The 26,678-nt window shown below is 39.4% G+C and overlaps 4 protein-coding genes across 5 annotated transcripts; 1 reads left to right on the forward strand and 3 right to left on the reverse strand.

Annotated features, from left to right (window-relative positions):
* Positions 1 to 3,651: 3,651 nt before the first annotated feature.
* Positions 3,652 to 12,195, forward strand: LOC146309664 (NLR family CARD domain-containing protein 3-like). Its single transcript, XM_084744929.1, has 10 exons — positions 3,652 to 3,755; positions 3,859 to 3,984; positions 5,650 to 5,781; positions 6,093 to 6,171; positions 6,316 to 6,526; positions 6,688 to 8,494; positions 8,628 to 8,801; positions 9,581 to 9,754; positions 10,413 to 10,459; positions 10,627 to 12,195. Exons 1-10 carry the CDS (start codon positions 3,667 to 3,669, stop codon positions 11,181 to 11,183), a joined length of 3,396 nt encoding a protein of 1,131 aa, XP_084601055.1. The 5' UTR covers positions 3,652 to 3,666; the 3' UTR covers positions 11,184 to 12,195.
* Positions 12,196 to 12,351: 156 nt separating this feature from the next.
* On the reverse strand, positions 12,352 to 16,643 carry LOC146309665 (uncharacterized). Of its 2 annotated transcripts, XM_084744927.1 has the most exons (6): positions 16,097 to 16,639; positions 15,698 to 15,872; positions 15,206 to 15,400; positions 14,519 to 14,653; positions 14,053 to 14,208; positions 12,352 to 13,137 (listed from the first exon to the last, which is right to left on the reverse strand). In XM_084744927.1, the coding sequence occupies exons 1-6, from the start codon at positions 16,228 to 16,230 to the stop codon at positions 12,874 to 12,876; spliced, it is 1,059 nt and encodes a 352-aa protein (XP_084601053.1). In that variant the 5' UTR covers positions 16,231 to 16,639; the 3' UTR covers positions 12,352 to 12,873. The 2 variants fall into 2 exon arrangements, with proteins under 2 accessions (XP_084601053.1, XP_084601054.1); XM_084744928.1 differs by lacking the exon at positions 14,519 to 14,653 and having other exon boundaries at positions 16,097 to 16,643.
* Positions 16,644 to 18,516: 1,873 nt separating this feature from the next.
* On the reverse strand, positions 18,517 to 20,556 carry LOC146309666 (uncharacterized). The gene has a single exon (XM_084743689.1). It carries the CDS (start codon positions 20,381 to 20,383, stop codon positions 19,460 to 19,462), a length of 924 nt encoding a protein of 307 aa, XP_084599815.1. The 5' UTR covers positions 20,384 to 20,556; the 3' UTR covers positions 18,517 to 19,459.
* Positions 20,557 to 21,273: 717 nt separating this feature from the next.
* Positions 21,274 to 25,815, reverse strand: LOC146309667 (growth hormone secretagogue receptor type 1-like). The gene is made up of 3 exons (XM_084744189.1): positions 25,324 to 25,815; positions 24,201 to 24,376; positions 21,274 to 22,176 (listed from the first exon to the last, which is right to left on the reverse strand). Exons 1-3 carry the CDS (start codon positions 25,457 to 25,459, stop codon positions 21,274 to 21,276), a joined length of 1,215 nt encoding a protein of 404 aa, XP_084600315.1. The 5' UTR covers positions 25,460 to 25,815.
* Positions 25,816 to 26,678: the final 863 nt, after the last annotated feature.

Consider the following 26,678-nt stretch of genomic DNA (forward strand, 5'->3'; position numbering starts at 1 on the left):
GACAATGTCATTTGATGTTAGTTTGACCACAGCAGCCTCCAATTTCCATCAGCTGAAGAGGATTCAAAGTGCATAACTACTGACCACCTGCTGTCATATACTCATAACTGGACTATTAAAGTAAAAACACACTAGTTTAAACATTAAACCCCAGCCCAGTGGAGACTATTGCACAACACAATTTGTTAATGATAGAATACGGAAGAACCAGTTTTACTTCCTTAGAGCAGAGTTCAGCCACAGATAAGATAAAGAGAAGATGTAGTAGATGAAAATGTACTTGCAAGTTAAAAAAAGAATAGCTTACCCAAGTGTAAACACCAAACAGAAGCTCATTTTTGTTACACTTTTAACAGTGACAGATTTTGCCAGTGGAATTTGTTAGTAATTTTCAGGGCTGCCCCCTGAAAGCTGTTAATACAACAATAGATCCCACAATCATGAAGATTATAACTAGAGCTAGACTGATACTGGAATTTTGGGGTAAATGCAGACGCCGATGTAAGGCAGTTAAAAAAAAATCTAATATCTATATATCAGCCAATATTTGTTTTCAGGGGTGGAAATACTTAATTACAAATACTCAAATTACTGTAATTAAGTAGTTTTTTGGGGTACTTGAGTAGATTTTCACATCTGTATTTTTACTTGTTCTTAAGTATTCATTATGCCATTTAATCTACTTAGTTACTTTTAAAATCATAGTTGAGTACTGAGTACAATTTGAATTCATATCCAGAACTTTTATCTGCATTTTTGTAGCCAATAAAGTGATTTGGTAGTAAAAAAAAAAAAAAGCCAATGAAAACCAGGACATATGGACAAAAAAACAAAACAAAACAAAAAAAAGTATGTTTAATGACTGATCTTTAATTGATTTTTCATTAAGAATTTAACCAGTTAAAAATGTATTCATGGATATTTAATCAATAGTTGTGACAGTAAGTCACACAGCAACTCATCTAGCTTTGTTTTGTCTGCTGGAGACATTTCCTGAATGAGGAAATAAAAACTTGAAATGAGAGAAAAAACAGACAAAAAAAAAACCCAGCCAATCAAAATGAGGGAAAAAACACTTGGTAAAGCAAAACACAGAAAATTTAGAGCCCTAGTCTGTAGAGGTGATGGTGACATCACCGGTTAAAAGTAACTAATACTCTGAGTGTTTTTTTTTTTATAAATACTTTGTACTTTTACTCAAGCATTTTTCTAATGCTAGTACTTTTACTTGTAATTGAGTAATATTTTAGCATTGTAATAGTACTTATACTTGAGTACAGATTTTCAGTACTCTTTCCACCACTTTTCTTTACATTACACAACTGGTCACCATTCACTTCAACTGTACTGGATTTGGCTGCAACGCTGTTTTCTGCTGAAGCTGAAGGAGTGTTTTGTGAACTGGAGATCTTCACCCATCCTCACATCAGCACAGGGGTGAGTAGATATTGAGTGAAATTTAATTTTTGGGTGAGCTATCGATTTAATCAATAGTCTAGAAATGGCAGTAATTGAGCCTTAACTTAAAGTGAGAAAAACATAAAGAAAAATGAAAATGAGAAGCAAAAAACAGGGGGGAAAACTGCATGTAATACCTTATAAAGTATTAAATATTAATCAGTGAAGCGATAATTAGCTTTTTAAACTACTGGTTACAGAAAAGGCTCAAAATTTGCAATCCTGGTGCTTGAGTGTGCATTTCTGACAATATCTAAAAATGAAGATATTGACAGCATCAGGGAACAAAAGCTTTATTTGCAACATGAGACAGCTACCAGTGATCAACAAAAATTGATTTCAAACAAACAAACAAACAAACAAACAAACATTGAACAGTCCTGTTGCAATCTATACGATCTGCAGAATTTGCCCACATGTCCAACCCCGCCTCTCTGGGCGCTGTCTAGTTTAGTTTCACTTTCTCTGAAGTGTGACGCAGTTTGTTTTTTTCATTTACACCTCCAGCAGAAGGTAAGATAACAGGTTTTACATGTTTTACTCTTTAACACAAGCTGTGGTTAACTTGGTTAGATTAGACACGGCAAAAAATCTGCAGTTTGATTGATAATGACTCCAAACCCGGAGTTTATCTGTAAAACTCGAACGACGGAATTAAAATAACCACCACTAAAATATCTCACGGTGTGTTAATATTTAGTTGACCCTCAGTAGTTAAAAGCGAAGAAGGGGCAGAACAATAGGGAGTATTCGGGGGGCACTGAGGAGCTTATATGTTTTATTTTTATTTTTTAAAATAAATTTAATAAATAATGTGTAACTAACTGAGCTGTCAGAGGTCTTAACACGCCTACAAGAACTAGTTCCGGTTCTTTATGTCTGTTTGTACTTAAATATCATCAATAAAAATGGAAGAAACGTTTTTCTTTCTTTCTTTACAAATTTTTGCAAGGGAGAATCATTTTATTTATTTATTATATGTTTTGGTACCTTCAAGTAACGAGGTACATTTACTCAATTACTGTACTTAATACACTTGGGCTCTCCTTTAAGACTACTTTTCACTTACTTAGAAATCCTTGTCTTACTTTCCATACTAAGATTTTAAATGGAAAGCAAAAACAAAACTAAGAAAAACTTGAATCTTTTATAAATTATGATCACTATTTTATATTAAACCAGCTCAAAGTCTAAAGAATAGTAAAAAAAAAAAAAAAGTGGCTCCACCTCAGCCAACAATATCATTAAAGCAGTAGTTACATATTAATGATTGAATAACATAGAAAATATAACAGTGAGATAAGCCAGAGAGTTCTCAGCGATGGAATATAGTTGCTGCCCCATTAGTTTGTCTCAAGTTATGGTTAATGTTTTATTGGATGGTTTAACCATTATTAAGGTCTTTATTAAGGTTCAGCTTTATTGTCATTATGCAACACAGGATTTCGCAATGAAATGCAGTTGCACAGAACATGTATAAAAATCTATTTTTCTAGTTTTTTTCAGCTGGAATAGAATGAAAACATTAGTCCCACTATCAATCAAGCTATTTAACAGTAGGAGTTGAAATGTGTTGTGCAGTAATTTGATGTAGGGCATTTGCTGGGAAATAATCCTGGGTAGGACATCTGTGCAGCTACTGTGTGTAGGGCATTTGTGCAGTAATTTTGGATAGGACTTTTGTGCAATTACTTTGGATAGGGCATCTGTGCAAGAGTTGAGTTTAGTGAATAATTGAATATACAGTTTACTGATACAGTAAAATGTATTGAACAGTGTACAATCTAGAAAATTTATGTAGTGGAGCATGTAGATCTCAGATCCATTAAAATCATGTGGGCAACACTTTGGCACAGTCAACTTTTGCATCACGAGCACTCTGATAAATTTTGATGATTCAGGCATAACTGAAACTTTCAGTGGTCTTGAATTTACAGAACATTAAAGAAGTGAATGTAAAAGGTCCTCACGCAATTGTGTGTGCTACTCTTCACCTCACTGCAGCTCCATGACCCCATCTAGTGAACTGATAGTAAAACTACATCTGTTTCCACCAATATGAAAAAGAAAAAGACAGCCAATCAGTGGAGGAGCAGCTGATATTATTACAAATTACGTAAAGAATGTTCAGTTTATGTGCAGATGAATGATTTGTGTTTCTTCTTCAGGTGAAAGTCTGTGAGCTGATATGGGTGTGAGTTGAGCAGCATGGATCAGAGTGAGGACAATAAGGAGGGAGTGCCTCCCTTTAAAACCACTCTGTGCAGGGAGCATAGCAGTCAGAGCAGAGCGTGGAGGTGAGATGAGGATCTGTCCACGACTCCTCTCCATATCAGTGCTCAGCACTCAAATGACACCACCATTATTTACATTCAGATCTCTGTGTGTTTTGTGCTGAAGCCCACAGCAGCAGCACACACCAGACCCTGTCGAACCTGGATCTGGACCCAGCTGTGTGTCCTTCAAGAGTGACCGGTCAAAGGATGCTCTCATTGAATTTAAACAAGGACATCTGTCTGACAGACAGTAAGTTGTTCTCGTCTGGGGCTGGGTGATATGGAAAAATTCAAATATCACAATATTTTTAACTGAATACCTCTATCAATGTTTATCGATATTGCAACAATATTGGTGCTTTCATAAAATATAAACACAATGACATTTTTTATTGCAAAAGTAATGTGGATGTAATGGATAAAGGCAAAGATTTTTATAAAAACATTACCCTATTTACCTATTTTCACCATTGTACTTCTACTTCATTCTCCACCTTATTTTACTGTTAATCACAAACTACTTTAATCTGCTCACTTGTTTTTCTCTTCACTTTTTCTTCACCCCACACTCACACACAGCTACACCTCTGTACTCACACATCTGTTGATTTTCTTCATCACCAGGATATTTTATGAAGTCACCCACAAAACACAACTCATGTTTTGGATTTTTTTCACCCACTATTCAGTTCAGTTGGCAATTAAAACTATCAAAACCAACGTAGTACTAAATGACATCGACCAACCAGGTGTACTTACAAAACAACTGCGTAAGTAGGCATATACATTAAACACAACTGTCTGTGTGTTTCTCTGGAGAGCATGTGTTCAACTGTCAGACTTTTCTCACACAACAAGTGAACAGGTGAGAGAGGGGATGTTGTCCAGTGATCAGTCGCGCATGGTTTTGGTCTTTCAAAGTTCAATTCAAAAAATGGCAAAATGGGTCATATAATATACGTGTGCACCTACCCTGATACTTATCTATGCTGTTTGCATAGATAAGTATCAGGGAGGAACCTGCGAAGTTGTAACTTTGCATTAAGACAGAATGAGGCAGTGCTGCAGTGTTTGGGGGTGTTAATTTGTGCTTAGCCACTGTGGAGCAATCAGGAAGTAACATTTCATGCCTCTGATTCACCAGCTTTCTACCAGTGCTGAGCGCCGCCTCTCCACTTTTGGTGTGTACCACGAACACACCGCTGCACTGTCTGTGTCCGAGGAGAAAGCCAGAAAAGACACACTGTGACTCATAAAAAGTAGTACATTGGGCTGCAATAATTAGAGCAGTGCATGCTGCGTTCCTTGAAAAACAGACTGTGTCAGACGACAAAGAAATGGTTTGACATTATAGTCGATGTAGATTTAAAAAAAAAAACAGACCAGATGAAGAATAAGGAAACAGGTGAAGGACAAGGAGCACCTGATCTGATAATTCTCTTAAAAAAAACCTGCACTGCAGATCCAATCTGAAGTCTTTAGGGTGGCCCTTCATATTGGGGCGGAGACATGCAGAAGTATTGTGCCTGGGGGGGTGAGTGTGATGTACAGTAAGGCATGTCCTTGAAAAAAATGTAAGGGGCTTATAGCGGCTGTTCTCATTGCTGTTCAGGCAACCATTTCACATTTAAAAATCTCCAGATGTTAAATAGGTGGTGCAATCATCTGGTATCACAAGATGGTATAATCTGGTACCACAAGACAGTGTACAAGGATGCAGCTATAAAACAAGAGCAGAAACTTGTTTATCAACCACTTGTTTCACAAATTCTCATCAGTTAAAAATCCTTAGGTGGTTACGAAACAGTTTATTTGCTTATGTTTGCTTTTACCTGCTAGTTTCTCCAGCAGTTCCTGTATTTGAATACTGAAGGGTGAATTTCCATCCCTGGTGGTTTTCTTCTCTTTCTAACAGGATCTATGGGAAACCAACCTTGGCTGAATCAGAACCTGATCCTGAACCTGAACTCAGCTGTGTGTCCTTCAGAAGTGACCGGTCAAAGGATGCTCTAATTGAATTTAAACGAGGACATCTATCTGACAGACAGTAAGTTGTTCTCAGTTATGGCTGGGTGATATTGAAAAAAATAAATAACATTATTTTTTTGTTGGTTAAATGTTACTAATATTGAAATATCACTTATTCATGTTTTAATTGCTATTTATCCAGATATATATTTTTTAAACCTGTAAGCTAAGTATGCTTAGCTAATAAAATGCTTTTGACAGGCCTCTGCATGCAATTATAAGTGTATGCTGGCTAAAGCCAAAGCTCATCAGCTTCCTTATTAAAATCAATCTATGACTGCCCCATTAAAAAAAAAATCTCTGAGCTAATCCTTCATGATTTATCCACAGAGTTGGCCAGGAGAGCTCTGAAGTTCTCAGTTGTCAGTCTCCTCAGCAGCATCAAACACACCCGGACTCCATATTTGTGGTCTGTACCACTTTTATATGTATGTTCTGTTAAAAATAATCTCCCTGCTGTACTTTTTAGACCAATGGATTTTCAGTCTGTCCAACATGGATCTGATGATTAGTTCTATGTTTTTAGTTTGATTCATATAATATTCTGTTCCAGCATCTAGAGGAGAACATTGTCACTTTTGTGAAGAATGAGCTGAAGAAGATCCAGACGATTCTGGGCCCAGACTACCCAGAATACTTAAAGAATCAGAGGGAAGATGACGATGAAGAGCCGATTAGGAAAGGCAAAGAGGCATTTCTGAAGATCACACAGCACTTTTTGAGGAGAATGAACCAGGAGGAACTGGCTGACTGTCTACAGAACAGTAGGAAGATTTCTCTAAAGATTTAACATGCTAGATAAGTGAGACACTTACTAATGCCTCAAGAGATGGACCAAAATATACTAATATACTCATTTTGTAAGGAAATGGTATGTTCAAGTCTCTTTCTTTGACTGACTGATCTTCTTTGTGTGTTCATTCAGGATATCCTGTTCCAGTTAGTTTCCAGAAGAAACTTAAATCTAAACTGAAGAATAAGTTCCAGTGTGTATTTGAGGGGGTTTCTAAAGCAGGAAATCCAACCCTTCTGAATCAGATCTATACAGAGCTATACATCACAGAGGGAGGGACCGGACAGGTCAATGATGAGCATGAGGTTAGGCAGATTGAAACAACATCCAGGAGACCAGACAGACCAGAAACAACAATCAGATGTGAAGACATCTTTAAACACTCACGCGGAAGAGATGAACCAGTCAGAACAGTGATGACGAAAGGAGTTGCAGGCATTGGGAAAACAGTCTTAACACAGAAGTTCACTCTGGACTGGGCTGAAGACAAAGCCAACCAGGATATACAGTTGACATTTCCATTCACTTTCAGAGATCTGAATGTGCTGAAAGAGAAAAAGTACAGCTTGGTGGAGCTTCTTCATGACTTCTTTAGTGAAACAAAAGAAGCAGGAGTCTGCAGGTTTGAAGAGTTCCAGGTTGTGTTCATCTTTGATGGTCTGGACGAGTGTCGACTTCCTCTGGACTTCCACAACACTAAAATCCTGACTGATGCTACAGAGTCCACCTCAGTGGATGTCCTGCTGACAAACCTCATCAGGGGGAAACTGTTTCCCTCTGCTCGCCTCTGGATAACTACTCGACCTGCAGCAGCCAATCAGATCCCTCCTGAGTGTGTTGACATGGTGACAGAGGTCAGAGGGTTCAATGACCCACAGAAGGAGGAGTACTTCAGGAAGAAATTCAGAGATCAGGAGCGGGCTAACAAGATCATATCCCACATCAAGACGTCACGAAGCCTCCACATCATGTGCCACATCCCAGTCTTCTGCTGGATCACTGCTACAGTTCTGGAGGATGTGTTGAAAACCAGAGAGATAGGCGAGCTGCCCAAGACCTTGACTGAGATGTACATCCACTTCCTGGTGGTTCAGTCTAAACTAAAGAACATCAAGTATGATGGAGGAGCTGAGACAGATCCACACTGGAATCCAGAGAACAGAAAGACGATTGTATCTCTGGGAAAACTGGCTTTTGAGCAGCTGCAGAAAGGCAACCTGATCTTCTATGAAGCAGACCTGGCAGAGTGTGACATCGATATCCAAGCAGCCTCAGTGTACTCAGGAGTGTTCACACAGATCTTTATAGAGGAGAGAGGACTGTACCATGACAAGGTGTTCTGCTTCGTACATCTGAGCGTTCAGGAGTTTTTGGCTGCTCTTCATGTCCATATGACATTCATTAATTTTGGTGTGAATCTGATGTCAGAAGAGCAAACGACACCCCAGACATCTGAAACACAAACAGACAAAACTGCAGAAACATACTTATACCAGAGCGCTGTTGACGAGGCTTTGCAGAGTCCAAATGGACACCTGGACTTGTTCCTCCGCTTCCTCCTGGGCCTTTCACTTCAGACCAATCAGACTCTCCTACGAGGCCTGCTGACACAGACAGAAAGTACCTCACAGACCAATGAGGAAACAATCCAGTACATCAAAAAGAAAATCAGTGACAGTGTGTCTCCAGAGAAAACCATCAATCTGTTCCACTGTCTGAATGAACTTAATGATCATTCTCTAGTGGAGGAGATTCAACAGTCCCTGAGTTCAGGAAGTCTCTCCCCGGATAATCTCTCTCCTGCTCAGTGGTCAGCTCTGGTCTTCATTTTACTGTCATCAGAAAAAGACCTGGATGAGTTTGACCTGAAGAAATACTCTGATTCAGAGAATGCTCTGATGAGGCTGCTGCCGGTGGTCAAAGCCTCTAACAAAGCTCTGTAAGTACATAAATAGCTGGGTTTATTTACATTACAGTTTTCAAAATGCCATATTTTTAGCAGTAAAAAGAAACTTTCACCACTACTAACATTTGCTTACCTATTTTTAATTCCCTTTTTACTCTATCTTCAGACTGAGTGGCTGTAACCTCTCAGAGAGAAGCTGTGAGGCTCTGTCCTCAATTCTCAGCTCCCAGTCCTCTAGTCTGAGAGAGCTGGACCTGAGTACCAACAACCTACAGGATTCAGGAGTCAGGTTGCTCTCTGTTGGACTGGAGAGTCCACACTGTACACTGGAAACCCTCAGGTCAGGATTCATTAAACAACTAGAGTTTGCTTCCAGTAATAATGTGACTGTTACTGGACATAACAGTAATCAGTTCTCCCAGGATTGTTGTAGCTTAAAATGCCTGATTTCTTGGCAGCTTTTGTAAAAAAAATGTGGTGCATGTTGTGATTTCTGTTGTTTTATTCACTTAAAATCAAAGGCAGCTCCACATTTTGTTCGAGCAACCATACCAAAAAAGTTTTAGATTCTAAAAATTTGAACAAAATATGCTTTATTTGTAAATGAAGATCACATTAGGGGTATTCCATAAAGAAGCACAATCTTTTTGCAGCTCAAACTCAAGAAAGCACAAAATTATAGATTATATAATATATACGAACATACAGAGCATTGACAAATGTCAACAATGACAGACTGTATGCTCTTTTCAGCACCTGTGACAAAATAAAAATATGAAAAAATGATAAAACAGAGTTGGTTCATTGAAAGAGACATGAGTGACATTTGCACAGGGGACTGCTATAACTGGTGGAGCTGCAGGAAGGTATGACAAGTGGTCAAATTCGGGAAAAAGTTGTGCTGATTGGACAAAATTGCAAGTTGTGCAGAATTCATGGGAATTGGTTGAACTTGTGTTAATTGTTGCGATCACAACATTGCAACTTCCTGGAGGGACTGAGTAATGAGCTCACCCCCACATTAGACGACAGCACTATGGTATTGCAGTACTTCAGTAACCACTCAGCCCATGCAGTGCCCTCAGCTTTCGTGACGTGTGTTCTTTTGTATGCTGACAGGTTGTCAGGTTGTCTGGTCACAGAGGAAGGCTGTGCTTCTCTGGCCTCAGCTCTGAGCTCCAACCCCTCCCATCTGAGAGAGCTGGACCTGAGCTACAATCATCCAGGAGACTCAGGAGTTAAGCTGCTGTCAGCTGGACTGGAGGATCCACACTGGGGACTGGACACTCTGAGGTATGAAGAGACTAGCTGCATCAGACTGTTTGAGGAGGTGAAGCTGGAAACTTTTTCTGTCACACTGTCATTCTGGCTCATATGACCCTGGCACACCAAGCTGACCTCAGACGACCAGAGCTGATAAAGGCTGAATCATGAAAATGTTTGTGTCCCAGTACAGACAGGAGTAGTCAGGAGAAAACTATTTTTGCTTCAAGTAATTTTCTCTTTCATTTGTTTTGCACTTCCTTAGCTGATAAGAGATTGTTGCAGGACTCACCACAGAAACTACAGGTGACAGCCGCAGACACTGAATGAAGAACCAATAGCTGATTGTCTGTTCACAACTTCTTTTCACTGAAGTTGACAAAGAAACCAGTTGATACAGGTTTAAGGATTTGATTTACTGACTGACTGGTAGAGGAAACTGAGTCTGAAATGTATGATAATTGAAAACTGATAATACTATATCATGAACTAAGTGAAAATAATGAATTGTAGTCATTGGCCAATAAGAGGAAGCTCCACTGCAAAAAAAAGAATAGCCTGATTATTTACAGGCAGGAGTCCTGGAGGACGGGTCTTGACAGAGGTGCTACATATAAATATTTGTATTGAATAACATGTTTCCATGTGGAAAGAGGATGTGCTGGTCTTAACCCCCTCCTCCTTTCAGGGTGGAGCCTTGTGGAGTCCAGTGGTTGAGACCGGGCCTAAAGAAGTGTAAGTGTTTTCAATTTGATTCATGAAAACAAAGCAGCACACATTCAACCGTCTTCAAACTGTGACATCAGTCATTCAAAACTCTGATGTAATGAGTCATCGTTGAATTGCCAGTAAATGAACAGATTAAAAACTGCAGCTGTATTGTATCTTGTTCTCTCTATCAGATTACTGTGAACTCACACTTGATGCAAACACAGCACACAGAAAGATCCGACTGTCTGACAGCAACAGGAAGGCAACATATTTGGAGGAGGCGCTGTCATATCCTGATCATCCAGACAGATTTGACTACTGGCCTCAGCTGCTGTGTACAAATGGTTTGACTGGTCGCTGTTACTGGGAGGTCGAGTGGAGAGGAAAGGTTTACATATCGGTCGCTTACAGAGGAATCAGAAGGAAAGGGAACAGTAAGGACTGTGTGTACGGACTGAACGAGTCCTGGAGTCTGAGCTGCTCTGATATTGGTTACTCTATCTGGTTTAACAACAAAGCAACCTACATCACCACCACTCCCACCACCTCCTCCTCCTCCTCCTCTTCCCCTAACAAAATAGGAGTATACGCAGACTATCCTGGTGGCACTCTGTCCTTTTACAGCATCTGTTCTGACACACTGATCCACCTCCACACCTTCAACACCACATTCACTGAGCCCCTTTATCCAGGGTTTGGGTTAAGGTCTAACAAGTCTGGTTGTTCAGTGTCTCTGTGTTCTCTGTAAGAGGGAAAAATCTCCTCCTGTTAGAGAAACTTTATCACTGCTGACTAGATAATTCGGCCTTAACAGGATCACACAGAGCTGAGGTTAGTTAACTAAGTTGAGGTTTTTAAAGCTTGAGACTGGGGGCCTACCCTTTCACAAAGCAGGGAAAAAGGTGCCCCCAGTTGAGCTAGACGGCTTGAGAGTAGACCAAATATATTAACAAGGGTCTGGCAAAAGGCATTTAGTAGTCTCTGACTCTGGGAAGAACAGAAACAAATTGTAAAATACTGTATGAACTATAACTTTTACCAAATCACACACATTTAATATTCTATGTGATCTCCTAATGATAACTAATGTACTAAGTAGGGTAATATTTTTCACTGCAATTCACAGAGCCTCCCCCTGAAATTGTTTGAGCCCCCCTGGGGAGGCCCACCTACCCCACTGGGAAAAAAAAGGGTTTGCTGTTATACAGGTGGAAGAGCCCGAGGGAGCTGCATAATAGTTGGCTAAATGAATGGAAGAGCAAAGGAGGCTAGGATTAAGGGAAGCATGTAAGGCTAATATGCATCCTGCAGATGTAGAAATGAGAACGTGAAGAAAATAAACAAGATGCGAGGAGCAGGCCAGGGGAGAGGGGTCTATTTGAGATTGTGGGTAGGTTCTGAAGTTGTCTTGGGGGGGGGGGCTAGAGGGAGGACTTTGGACTCATTCAATTCTATAGGGAACAAAGGTGTCAAAAAATATTAAGCTTTCAGTCTAAAACTGAACTGTTTCCATAAAACATTTGTTTCTGTGAATGATCAGTACAAGTGTGTTAAAATGTCAAATGATCAAAATTCAGCATCTGTGGAAAAATAATTACAACTTGAGACGGTTTAATGTGAACAAACTAAATTTATCATCTCTTGTCATCATAAAACAAATTTACTTTAATAAGTGACATTTAAATCAAAAAGTTAAAAAATGTTAAATGATGATGAAACCACATATAATTGATGTCAAAGCATAAAAGTCCAAATTGATTAACTTTATATACCAAATATGATTTTGGATTGATTGTTTTTTATGTTAATTTATTATTGTATTCTGTATTAATGTGTTTGATTATGATTAGGTTGTGGTTTTATTGTATATGCCATTATGTAATACTGAAAATTTTATGGTGTCTGTCTGGATTTAATGGTGTCTATCTGGAGCAGCTGTGGAAAATGAAGGAATTGTAACATCTGACTTCATTCTACACTTTCTATTGCCAACCTCTATTTCCATGTATCACTGGCAATGTGACCATTTGGTGAAACTTGTATAAAACAAGTACATGTCAGATTTTTACATGTCAAAACAGAGACATAAGAATTATAAACCAAACTACACATCAAGAACCAACTCTGTGTTTTATTCAATGAAAGGCTGTAAAATTTATAAACTTTTTAGATTTTCAAACAGCAGAGATCAGGAATAAAGTTGTTGGAAATCAGGAAATGAGATGTGTAGGTTTAAGGACTGATGTTAAAAATATTTCTGTTAAAGAGGTGAACTTGTGGAGCAGCTTTGTGAGGAAATCAAAAAAATCATAAAGAATCATGCACTGAAAAAATATACCGATTAGACTGGGGGTTAGTGTCATATTAGTCTGACATCAAGTTTAGTAAGGTCAGTAACCAGTTATGTTTCAAAAAATCTGGGGCCAGATCAATATCAGCTAGTTAGTCTCAGTCAATTGTTCAACCATGCTCAGCTGAAAGTGTCTCAGCTGTGCTATCAGAGCATCGTGGTGCTTGTGGGAGCTCTGGAAGAACTCCTCTCCCCTCTGCAGGTTCTGGTCCGACAGGAAGCGCTCCGCCAGAGCCCGCTGGACGGCCTTACGCTCGCAGACCCTGTGGTGAACCCCGTGGCTCACGTTTCTCAGAGGCTCCACTATCAACAAGCCACTGGGGCCTGGGTTCAACGCTGGGAACACTTTAACCTGTTGACAGAGGGAGGGATCATGGGCTGATGCTCGTGTTTTCCATGATCAGAAATATGAAATTAACCAGGAATATTCAGGACACCTTAAAGCAAAGCTTAGGGAAATATGAATGTGTATTTTTATGTTGTTGTCAGTTTATTAGGTACCTAGCTAAACCACTGACATATACAAACATAAGAGCTCCCCAAAAGTGCAGCCAAAATGTCTCTATCCCTGGTGACTGGCTGCAGTCATGAATGTCGTCCCGTCTTTGTTAAGAGAGAGGACATGGTCATTTTAGGCAGTTCTTATCACTCTAATATATAATCAGGTTATTTTTTTCTGATAAGTTTGGTTTTAATTAGTTATTTGATGCCATAAAAAAGCATGCGTCATGTCATGATTGACAGCTGAGCCCTGCTCATGATTGAGTCGATCATAGCTGTCTGGGTGGGACCTTGAAAACTGTGGCTCCAACCTCGATCACAGCTAGCGGATGAATCCCAGCTTCAACTGCATCAACTGCATCTAATCGTTTGGAGGATATAGTTTGTGTTGCTGTTGAGTTGTATTGCATTATTCTGAAATATTTTGTCCAACCCATTTATATCAGTGGGGTTCATGTATGAAATATGATGGACAGCAGCAGAAAGGTCAATGCTTATGACGTCTATGAGTCACACTACAGTAGGATGACTGTTGCGATGTTTCCTGTCTGTATGTGTTTGCATTACATAAGCAACTTTAAGCTACATTTTATCACTGCAAGAGACAACAGCCTGCTGACCTCTGGTGGTATTTTTAGGGAAATTAATATTGTCTGTTTCTGTTTCTGTGATTCTCCATGGGTGTTTACATCTATTCCCCTGTAGACAGTAGAGTGCAATAAAATAATTCATTTTCCCCTACTGTTACGAAAGAGGAGAGCAGTACCGTTTTGAGCAGATACTCTCTGTAGATCTTGAGCAGAGGTTCAGCGTGATGGAGGTAGTCCAGACTTAAAACTTCCTCAGCTGATGGATCAGTCAGGCGCTTCCAGTGGAGGAAGGTGTGGATGTGGAGAGCAGCTCCGTTCATCCATTGCTTCACCTGCACACAAACAGTACAACATCTTTACACACACTCACACTTTTTTAACCCTATTCAGATCTGATGCAACCATAATTATTTTGCAAACCAGGGGTTAAAACAAAGATTATCACACTTCTTCAACTGATAAATTATCCCAGAGCTAAAAGCACTTATGATTTATTGCATTGTCACAGTGTAGCAAATGATATCCAGCCAAATACTGTTAGTAGTGACACCAATAGTGGTGAAAGAAGCAGTAATAGATGTACAAGCACCATTGCTAATATTATTTGTAATTCTGTAGCTGCTTTGTATCAACAAAGCCAACCCCAGCAGAGCTGAGAGTGCTCCCCTCCGGTAACATCATCGTCTCATAGAAATCCATCAGCTCCGATCGCAGCTTTCTCTCGTAGGTCTCTAGCAGTGCTACCATCTTGTCCGGGTCATTGGCTGTACTGGGAATCTGCCATGGTAGAAGAGTTTTAGACTCAGTCATCATATTCTCAGACTCCACAAAATATACTGTCTTGTGTTGCATACAGGTTAACTACAGGTATAACTTGATCCATCAACTTTGGTGATATTTTTGTGACAGTTCTGTGCCTGCAGATGAACTAATGGTGGTTCTACTCAGTTTGACTAGACGTGTTCCATTATTTTGCGCATCAGTGCCAAAAACTTGCAAGCATCAACATTTTGGGATATGACTGATAGGGCACTGTTTAAATTATGGGGGAGCTGAGGGGGCCTCCGTGAAAGAGGACCTGAGCCTTCTAATTCTAAGTTAATGAAAAACATGAGTCTTATTTTTAGGTGATTATACATTAATGAAAACATACTTAACATTATATTCCATTTCTGTTATATTCTGCTAAATCCCTCTAAATCTTACGCACTAGACCTTTAACACTTAATCCAAGGTTTTTAAATTTTCAGAATTAATACTCATGAGTGTGCTTTAACCTTAATACTACAATTACTATGATTACTGGATTGCATCTAAAAATCCAGCCACCTGTTTGAGAAACTCGCTGGCAATGGAGCTGATGTCTGACCCCGCATCAGCTCCGAACATTCTGCGTATGGGGTCTGGAGGGGCGGGGCGGGACTCGGCGTTCCCCGAGCTCAGACGAGTGGTCTGGTGATGGGCTAGCATCTCAAACAGGACTGAAAGGGCAAGTGCAACAACACCCACACCCCCATAACTCACCTAGAATAAACACACACGCACAGAAAATTACACTTAGTTATTTGGACATTATCAAAACCTTTATGTTTACACACACACACACACACACACACACATATATATGTATATACATATATATATATATGTAGCTTCAGTTCTTAAACTGATTTTGTGTTTTCAAGAATACACCTTTCTAAAGTCCCTGAAATTCTAGACATGATTAATGGGAATCCTATATAACTTTTAACATTTTCAAGGTTACAACAATAAGGATAGTGACACATGATGGATGCAACCCAAAAACCAGTGTGATCTGACCGTGGTGTTTCCTCCAAATAGGGTGTGGAGGTCACGGTTGAAGGTAAACTTCTGCTGCCTGGTCATACCGCTCTGCAGGGTGGAGTACTGCTGCTCCAGAACCCAAGATGAGTTCAGGGACAGCAGAGAGGCCAGTGAGGCATCCAGGGAGGCATCAGGAACCAGGCCTGCATGACTGGAGAGATAAGGTATTCTGGATTGGACTGATGTAGTCGTATTTTCATAAATTGTTATGACTCAGCTGTCTTTCTGTTAACCACATAACAATTTCAGCCAAAAGTTTTCATCCTCTTTTAACCACATTAGCCCCAAAACAGGGGTAATGTCAGGATTAAGTTTTCAAGCAAGCAACAGCAAATATATGTCTACCAGTGTTAAGTTTGCAGGCTCTTTGCATACCTGGCGGTGTCATACAGACAGTCTATGGTCTTTGGAGAAGCACTGCAGTTTATTCCCATCTCAGCCTCCAGAGTGACTGGAAAAAGCTGCACAGAAACTGGTGTGAAAATGAAAAAGTTGCTATCGCTGACCATTCAGTAATAGTGTGTTAAGCCTCAGTCAGCGGGTACAAAGTCTAGACACACACAGGTTGGATACACAAAAACAGCAAACAAACACATGTTCAAATACAGAGATGACCATCATGTAGTATGACACACATGGCAAATCTGATGACAACTGTCTGCTCATAAAGAAAAGATTATCTTAAGTCATTAATGTTTACTGGGACATTACTTGGACAAGAGGTTTCTCAATATTGGTAAAATTAGCTGTCAAAATGACTTTCCTCCATAGGGTGGCTGGGCTCAGCCTTAGAGATAGAGAGGGTGAGGAGCTCGGACGTCATCAGGAAGCCTTCGAAAGGAGCCGTCTGACGTGGTTTATGCATCTGGACACCTTCCCACTCCAGGGCAGACCCAGAACTCGCTGGAGTGATTACATATCTCATCTGGCCTGGGAACACCTCTGGATCCCCAAAGAGAAGGAAGAGCTGGAAAGCATTACTGAGGAGAAGGACGTACCCTGCTTAGATTAATGCCCCCACAATCAAATGCTGGATAAGTAGAGGAAAGTGGATGGATGGGTGGATTCAACAAAGTTATTAAAAGATTTGGTTACCAATAGTTATAGGACAGACTGTGCCAGTTGTGGGACAGTTGATTTTCCACCCCGATGATCAAAAAGGGTAGTTGTGCCACCAGTGTCAAAAGAAATATATGAGCTTTAGAATTAGCTTTAGAATCCTAAATTGGTTTTAAACTCCTGGTCCATCTTGGTGAAAGGTTTGCCTGCCCCCCCCCCCCCCCCTTCTCTCCTTTGAACCTAAACCAAAGCTCTACTAACCTGCTCAATCAGAGCTGCTCTGAGGCCACCAGTGGTTTCAGTTGGCACCTCTCAAAAGAAAGAAAATGTCTCTCTCTTCCAGGTTTGTCGGGAAGAAGAAGGCATCAATCTGGCTACAGACTATATCCATAAAATACTGTAATTCCTCAGTCTGTCACTCTTTCAACGTACACACATCCCACCGTTTTGCTGGCTGTCAGCTGTAGTTTGTGCAGTGTATTCAAGTACAGCTTTTGACAGAAGATGAAGAAGAAGAACTAGAAAGGAACAGAAACAGTTACATATCTTACATGAAACAATGCTTAATAGATATTTATTTTGATATTGATCCATTGACTCATATGTCAAATACAAGCAAGATATTAAAGAAATATGGCAGATCCTTGCATTTTACAGTGTGCAGTAAAAACATTCATACATTAGTTATAATATGAGCCATGCTGTCAATCAAACAAAATACGAGACACTACAAATTTACTATAATGTCACTCAATGAAAAATGTATTTAATTAAAGATTTTATACAAACTGAGTAAACTACAGGTAATTTTTCAAATTTTTTAACATTTCTCTACTACGTCTCTACTTCATATACACTCAGTTCTAAAAGTAGACCTGATCTCATGGTAGAAATGGCCTAGGCTACTGACTCAATCAAATCAATTGTCCCCAAGCCCGAGGGCCAATCTTTCCACCAAACTACAGGAAATCCATTCTGAAATGTTTCCTGCTGACAGACAAAGAGACGAACATGGGTGAAAACATAACCTCCTGCACAGAGGCGATGAAATCTCAAGAGCAAATCGAATAATGATATCAGTATATGGCACATCATGACATGTAATGTAATATATATTACATAAAAACACATCAGCCTGTATGAAACTACATGAATCAAAGTGGTAGCCCTATTCTGTGTGTGTGTGTGTGCGTTGTTTCATCGGTAATGATGGTAAACACAGCAGTAAAGCTTCAATTAATAAAACACAAAAATGACCTTTTTTGAGGCAGATTTTGAGGCTGCTATTTGCACCTGGAGAGGAATAGCCAGTGTAGCTATTTGCACCCAGGATGAAGTAGCCTATGTAACTATTTACAGTAAGGAGTCTGAGAAAAACAAGTGAGATTTGTTGACATTTCTGATGCAGGCTAATAGTGATGAAAAAGTGGCAGCAGAGAGTGGTTCAGTCGTAAATAACGAGCATGGCTATTTACACCTGCATGGCAGAGACAGGCGATAATATTTTTGTAAACCTAACCAAGTAGTTTTGTTGTCTAAACCTAACCAAGCTATGACTAAAAACACACTGTAAATAATGACTTCTAATTTCACTAAAATCCCTCTTTCTCAGAACTGGACCCAAACCCTGGAAGGCCACGGGAAAGCCCACTACTTAAAGGGACAATTCACCCCAAAATCAAAATTGCATATTTTTCTCTTGGCCTGTAGAGTTATTTATCCATCTAGAATTTTTTTTTTTGAGTTGCAGAGTTTTGGAGATATTGGAGATATTGAGATGACCACTTTCTCTCCAATGTAATGGGACTAAATATCACTCAGTTTGTGGAGCTCAATGCCCCAAAAATATATAGTGTATATTTTAATTAAAAACCAGTGTCTCTTTCTGAAAATCATGACCTGATTATTCAAGATAATTCACAGACCTTGTCATGAGCAGTTTCATGTAAGAACTAAAGAGAAAAGTTCCAGCAGATTATAAAGTTTTTACATGAAACTGCTCACAACAAAGTCTGTGGATTATTTTTATCGACTGGCCAAGATGTCTGGAAAGAGACATCAGTTTTTCAAATTTGGGCAGACATCTCTACAGCCAATATCTCCAAGACATGGCAACTCATACCAAAATATTATAGATGGATAAACCACACTACAGGTCAGAGGAAACATATTTATTTTTGATTTTGGGGGGAACCTTTCATTTAACCATTTCAGTCACCACAGACTCTTATTCACAGAGAATTTGCAGGTCTTTATAGCTAAGCTACTGGCTTGATTCAACTCATCCCAAAAGTGACTCTGGGCTCCATTTATACATGTCAAGTCTATGTTTGCAGATTGCCACGTCCATCTGCACAGAGTAGATCAAGCTGGCAGGAAGTCAAACACAGAATCAGCGTAGAGAGGCCTGTTAATTTTCAAAATAAAAGACCCTGTGCTGACTTGCAATCATAAAAACAGACAAAATAGAAGCTAGTTAACTATGTGTGCTACTTATCCAAAGAAGCATAAAATTAAGGAAAGAGAACACCTATGCATGTTTTTTTTACCATTATACAGACATTGTTTAATTAAAAAGCAGTTAAGGTGTACAGTAAACAAAGGGCTAATGTGTTTGCTTGATTGTTTCCCTTTTTTGCATGCAGTGTGTGCATATGTTTCTGTGCACAGTCTCTGTCCTTACAAAGTGGTCGTGGAGTGCTGTGCCGTGAGTGTGTGCAGACGGTGAGACGGTGTGTGAGACTGTGTGTATATGAGGCTGTGTACAGCGTGTCTGTATCTGGCAGACATCAGGTTGTACAATAAAGGATTGACAGCAGCACTGAGGTAGAAGAGGACAGAGGACACCAGGTTGAAATACTGAGACAGATAGTATAAAAAATACAAATGTGTGTCATCGTGTGTATTATTGTATAGGTTAGTTGGTGTCACAGCATATGTGTTTGTGCCTGCAGTGGGAGGTGTGTGATTGAGTGTGTTGTTTTGTGAATTTATGCAAATTAGCGTAATGTTTTGCATGCTAGTGAGTGTGTGTACATCTGTGCAGCTTGGCTTGTTAGTGTGTGTGTTAGTGCTTGTAACATTATAGAAACTAGTATTTAAAGGTGATACTTGTGTAATAATGTTTGTAATCTGTGTGTCATTATTCGTAGTGGTGTTTGTGCTGTTATGCATGTGATGTGTTGTATCCATGTGTGTTTCAGCCTGTGTTGTTGTGTGTGTACGATCCAGTTTGTGTGTGCTCGTGCCAGAGTTCGTGTGTTGTCCTCTGGTGTTTGATATAACATGAGAATGTAAATGTTTGCCTGTGCTTATATCATCAGATTGTGTGTTTATGTCAGTGTGCGGTTCTGTGTCTGACGCGTGTGTGTCTACACCAGTGTGTGTGTTGATATTTCTGTCTATACTGACATCAGAGGGAGTGTCCAAGTCCAAGTTTGTGTCCATGTATGTTTCCTGTCCATCAGAACCGCTGCCAAGAGACAGAGAGAAAATGGTCCGACCCACATGGAAGGGCAGCCAGCACAGGACAAACGCCAAGACAATCACTCCTGGAGAAATGAATAGTCGGGGAAAAACAAAGGAGGAGGACATCAGAATCATTCATACCTGAAGCACTTTTACCAGGTGGCCAAATATGTCTCTAATTGACTGAACACTACTAACTAACTAACCCTTTTACAGCAATGTCCTGAGTTCACAGTAGTCTCAAAATAATGTCCTGGATTAGACTGCACAAGCTATTCCTAAATCTTTTACTAAGTTTACATGTAAAATTCTTCTAGTAACTACCAGCTAGGTTCAAACTAGTGATTTACTGAACTGGAATTTTAAACTTAAAGGTTGAGTGTGTAAGATGCACAAGGGAATTATAAGAAGAATATGGCAGAAATTGAATATAATATTCATTAAGTGTTTGTTTTCATTTCACTGGTAATGAAAGAGTAATTGCAATATGAAAGCTCACCACTAGATGCCACTAAATCCTTCACACTGGTCCTCGACTAAGAACTAAGGCCTTGAATTAACAATTTTTTCACTTAATTTTTTAGGATAGATTCAGTAATTTTGATATTATAATTAATTCATATTATATAATTTTTGATATTGAAAAAGTTAAATAATCCTTATCCATTACTACATTGATGGTGAGATGGTGACAATAAAGGAAAGGTCAATAGAAAGATGGCATGTTAGGCTGTAGGCTGTTACCACTTTTCATATTATGTATTATAGCGTACTTGCACTGCCGTAATTATCACAGAAGCAGCAGACAGTTAAGCAGAAAAGCAGAATATGTGAAACAAGTCAAGACATTATTTTATGTTTATGAAAAATGTAAACTAATGTAAATTCATCACTTATGTTGATATCAATTATTTATTATTATAAATATATTTATTATTATGAATTATATTATATTATATTATATTATATTATATTATATTATATTATATATCAGTTAGTTCAGTTAGTGTGGTTAGTGTAAATATTTAGTCAAATCTATCCTCTATGTAAGCACTTGTTTGTGTGTTCTTACAGTAAAGAAAGTGCCTATGTGTGTGTTTCTCACCCAGCATTTTGACCGTGTGGCGGTGACTCTGGTCTCTACGGCTGCTTTTTGGGCGGAGCCACAGTGTCCGTCCAATCAGGCTGTAGACCAGGCCCAAGATGCAGAGTGGTACCAGAAAGTACAAGTTGGACACAATCGTCATGGCCGACAACAGGCCGGAGGAAACGGCGTAATGTGTACAGCGGCACTCTCTGTTGTCACTCCCTCCCCATCCTTCATCAACTCCTTCTTCCCTTCCTCCTCCCTCATCTTCTTTCATTTTATTTTGCTGCTCTCCCTCCACTTCCATCCTTCCTTCTTCTTCACGTCCTCCCTCATCTCCTTGCTTCCTCTCATTTCCTTCTCTGATCGCCAGTTTTCTCTCTCCTTTCTCTCCAAGCCACTTTAACTCCCCAACTCTTTCATCCCAGCCCCTTTTCTCTTTTTCCTCCCAGTTTATTCCCTCTAGTCCTCCATCTGTCAAGACCGTATGTCCACTTCCATCTATTATAAATCCTCCCTGTTCTCCTTCCCTGCCTGTTAACCCTCCACCCTCCCTCCATCCACCAACGCCGAGCTCCTCTATCCCAACGTCCTCCACTCCAACCATGACCAGCACTGGTGCTGCACTGACAACTGCACCCAGCCAGAGGCAGCCAATGAGAGCCTTGGTTCTGCTCCTTGTCACCAGAATCTTGGCGGTGATTGGCCAGCAGACCGCCAAGTACCTCTCCAGGGAGAGGAAGGTGATGTGGAGGATGGTGCAGAAGGTGCAGCACTCTGAGAGGAACATCGTCATCTTACAGGCGAGGTCTCCTAAGGGCCAGGGCCTGGGCCTCCAGAGCTGGGACAGACAGACAGAACAGTTATTTTACCCTTGTGACGTCTTTATTTTAACCAATATCCCTCCTTTATTCACACTCAGGTGTGACCAATTTTGTATCAATTTACAAACCAAACCTGAATGCCTCATTTGTTGTAACTAAAATGTGTGTCGTCAACCAAAAAGCAAGCATGTGCCAACAACTGCCATATGTCAAGATGGACAACATGAGAGCTCTACAAAAATGAAGTCAAAACATCTCGACTGACCCTTAGTTTCTGACTGCAGTACAGGTCATAAACCCTGCCCTCTCTGTGGGCCTAACAAATAATCAAAACACATCCCCAAATGTGAAATGTTCAAGTATTCATTTTTTCTTATATGTGTGATTTTAAATATCAAAAAGGTTTTTCATATCATGATTAACAGCTGGGCGCTGTGATTGAGGCTCCAAAGGATGTCACCAACACAAGATGACAGCATATTTTGGCTTCATGTTTGTACAGTGGTAGAAACACTTTGGGCTGGTAGGTTAGTTGAAGCCACTCAACAAAACAATGAGACTCAACAATCAACCCAACCCAAAGCATCGATATTTGACGTCCTGGAAATGAGATCCAACAATCAACTATCTTTCTCTAGAATCGTCCACTCCATCCATTAAGGGGAAATATGTAACACAGTAGTGTTCAAAAATGGGTTCTGCAGTCCAAATTGAAAATATTAAAATAAAGTTATTTTCCACGCACCCTCGATTCCAGACTTGGAGCTCTGGCAGGTTTTCAGCAGGTTGCAGGACACTGACCTCTAAGCGAACTACTGAAAGTAATATAAACAGAACTAACCTTTAGAAGTAAAATCAAGCAGAATTTTGTGGGTGGAATTAAGAATAAGAAGAATGATTTAAGGTGTCGAAAGAAATGGCGCCAAGCATGTATGACTTTGATGCAACTGTATTTTATGTGCTTCTTGTTTACTTTACACATATAATGTGATTGTGCAGAGGAAATGATAGAATGATCTAAGATCACTATCGGTAAGTATGATGTGACCCTTGAGTGTAATAGAAGAAAACTTAATTTGGCAGCAGGGTTTCCCCTCAGGCAACGAGAGCTTGTTTAAACCACTATTGGAGCACAGTTCTCAGAATGAATCAAATGCATCAGGCTCCCTTCTTCTCTCAGGACAGCAGGGCTCAAGATGTCTGCTTGTAAAATGCCAAAAAATCTATCCAAACTCGAGCAACTAACTTGCCCAAACAGACAAATGATGAAAAAGAAAATGAATCTATTAAACAATTTCGATTGTTTAATAATAATTAATTGTAGAAAATACTGTTTTCAGCCTCTCAAATATGGAGGTTTCTAGCGTTACTCTGTTTTATTAAATTGAATATCTTTTGTTGTAGACTGATAAAGCAAGATATTTAAAGGATATCACCTTATAACTTTAAAGTCTAATTTTGAATTCTAATTATAAATAACATTTTCTGAATTCTAAATCTAATTCTATTCTAATTCTAATTCTAATCCTAATTCTAAATCTTAATTCTAATTCTAATTAAGTAAAATTGGGCTAGTAAATCTATCAACTCACTTGCCCAACTGGTATAAAGAGAACTGAACTATCAAACTATTTTGATTTGATTTTGATATATTTTATATCGTATCAAACGGAATATTTTTGGGTATGGACTGACAAAACAGCACAACTAAAGACATTACCTTGGACTTTAATGGACACTTTTCACTATCTTCTACTGCAGTCTACATGACAATTAACTTAAGTCTTTCTTTCATAACCACTAAATAAATAAGCCAGTTTGTACAGAGGTACGAAAAAGTTGACATGGGTCAAGTTCATTTCTGACCCACTTGCCAAACCAACATTAATGCTGAACCCTAACAGAGGTCTGCAATTTCTACTGTGACTGCGCCTTGACATCACAACATGCACAGATGAAAAAAGGTATATTGCGTGTGTGTGTGTGTGTGTGTGTGTGTGTGTGTGTGTGTGTGTGTGTGTGTGTGTGTGTGTGTGTGTACCTTATACAGATCCAGAGGCAGCAGTAGCAGTATCAATAGGTCACTAACCGCCATGCTGCTCAGGTAGAGGTAGGTAGAGCTTCTCATGTGAGGTCGGAGCCAAACCACCAGAATTGTTAGTGTATTTCCCAGAAGGCCGAAGACCATCAGTGGAATGTAAATGACAGTCACACACACTGGAATATGAAATATTGATGTGTTTTATCAGAACCACTTTGTATTCATTTCACAAATGTACACAGTGTCAGTCATGAATGGAAGATGAGGAATGAAAAATGTTAAATTTTACTGCACCGTGCACTTAGATACTAGAACAGCAAGCCTGTGAATTTTTAGCGAAATCGTTCAACATTTGGGAAAAATGCCAGAAACAGAGGACACAGCTTGAATCTGTAAAAATGACAGAAAATGTCTAAAAATCTGTGAAATAACCAAAACTGTCCAAGCTTCGCTATAAATTTATGCCTTCATGTCTGTACTTTCTTAGTCCCAACTCGACAAATAAGGCAGCTGGTCAGTGGTCCTACACTTCAAGCTATGATACTGTCTCCACAGTCAAGTTAACAATAACAAATACGCAACATTGGTATACACTTTCAAAATATAGGTGCAAAAACTAGGGAAGGTTTAAGCAACAAAACTACTTAGTTATCTTTAGGAAACAAAGTTATCATTGTTTTGGTCAAAATAAGTATGTTACTCACATAAGTTCATGTACATAATGCTTATCAGTAACATAACTTACGTAATGCCTTAAAAAGAATTCAACGTTTAAGACAGATTTAAAAGAGATTGTTGGTCTATGTCTCCCTGGTGAAAGTCCTGTGATTGTATGACCCATCCAACCATTTGAACTATTCCTTTAACATTAAAGGCAACAGGGAAAAGATTTCACAGTGATGAGTTTTGAATTGTACTGTCCACATAGCATGTTTCCTTTAGTCAAACAAGATAAAGGTCAATGGTGATGAGAGACTATATCAGCTGCAGCTTCCACTTTGTGATTTACGTTTCTGGCTTGGCTTTGTTTTACCCCACAAATCTTGCCTGGTGCAGCTTAAAACTTCCAATTACAACACAGAATGCAGTAGCATTTTTTTTTTTGCTATTGTTTGTTACCCACCTAACTCAATCAGTCCAAATATAGGTTCCTCCCCGTGGCACTCTTGGTTCGAGCAGTTCTCCGGGAAGCCTGATGCAAGGCTGCAGTTTTCATCCTCACAGTGCCTCCCCATGTCTCCCAACTCCAAAAGATCCATGATGACACCAGATGTTGGTTGTAGGTTGGGCACAAAAGGTGAAAGCTGAGAAAACAGCAGGGGAGAGGTGTGTGTCCCCCAGGTTACAGGGCGCAGAGGTGACGCACAGCGATGGATTTCCTATGATGCTCGATCACAGCACTGACACTGAAGGGGATGTTCAGGGTGGAGAAGTGCTGTCTGGTCAGAGCAAAAAGAAAAAAAATATGAGCACATATACAAGAAATCACACATACAAATGCATGTAATATACTGCATAATGAACACACACACACATGCAGTTAGACAGTTAAACTCAAGGTTTAAAACAACATTAAACCAACGTTTTATTTGTGATGTGTTTAGGGACCAATGGATACGGCCAATACCAACATTAAGGAGTAGAAAAATTCCAGTATCAATATATCAGCCGATATTCTTATCCATTGAAATCAGTGGTATTGTTAATCATTTAAATAACTGTAAATAAAAACACAAAAAAGCTAAATATATTATTAAACCTGAATTAGGAATAGGGATCAACTATATGTAGAACAAAAAATATGCAAAAATGCTTTCATATATGGACAACATAGATACCACTGTAGACCAATAGCTGTGATAGAACAATATCAGGCTGATAATATCAGTCAACTGATATATCTGTAGCTGTGTTTACGTTACTTATTAGTTCCAAATCCTTAAAAAATCAATCTTTGCAAACATCTTAACGTATATAGATGCACACAACACAGTTACTTGTCTTTGAAACCATCGATACCAATAAAAAAACAGTAAAAAAGTCAAATAATCATTTCCATCCACCCACAAACCAACCTGTACCTACTGTACATTAGTGTTTACAACTACAAAAAATACATTCTGACACAGAAAAAATAATATATGAAGTTTAACTTAAGGTAAAATACTCACTGACTGAGAGGTGCTTCGGTGCCTGGTGTGTCTCTCTGCTGCGGTCACACACTTGTGCTTTGGCCATGACTTACACACACACACACACACACACACACACACACACACACACACATCTATCTCTCCCCTCACCCACTCTCACCTCTTATTGCTTTCTTCCTCTCTGTCTCATCTTCTACTGTCTGCACTACCCTGTACACTGAAGCCGTTTGACAGTATGTCACTTTATAGGAATAGATGTTCACCAACAGGCTATTTTATTCTTTCCTATAACTTCCTAACTTCCTATAAAATGACTTTTTCACCA

This window comes from Lutjanus erythropterus, chromosome 19 (genome assembly GCF_056507025.1).
Source record: "Lutjanus erythropterus isolate fLutEry1 chromosome 19, fLutEry1.hap2, whole genome shotgun sequence".
Lineage (NCBI taxonomy): Eukaryota > Metazoa > Chordata > Actinopteri > Lutjaniformes > Lutjanidae > Lutjanus > Lutjanus erythropterus.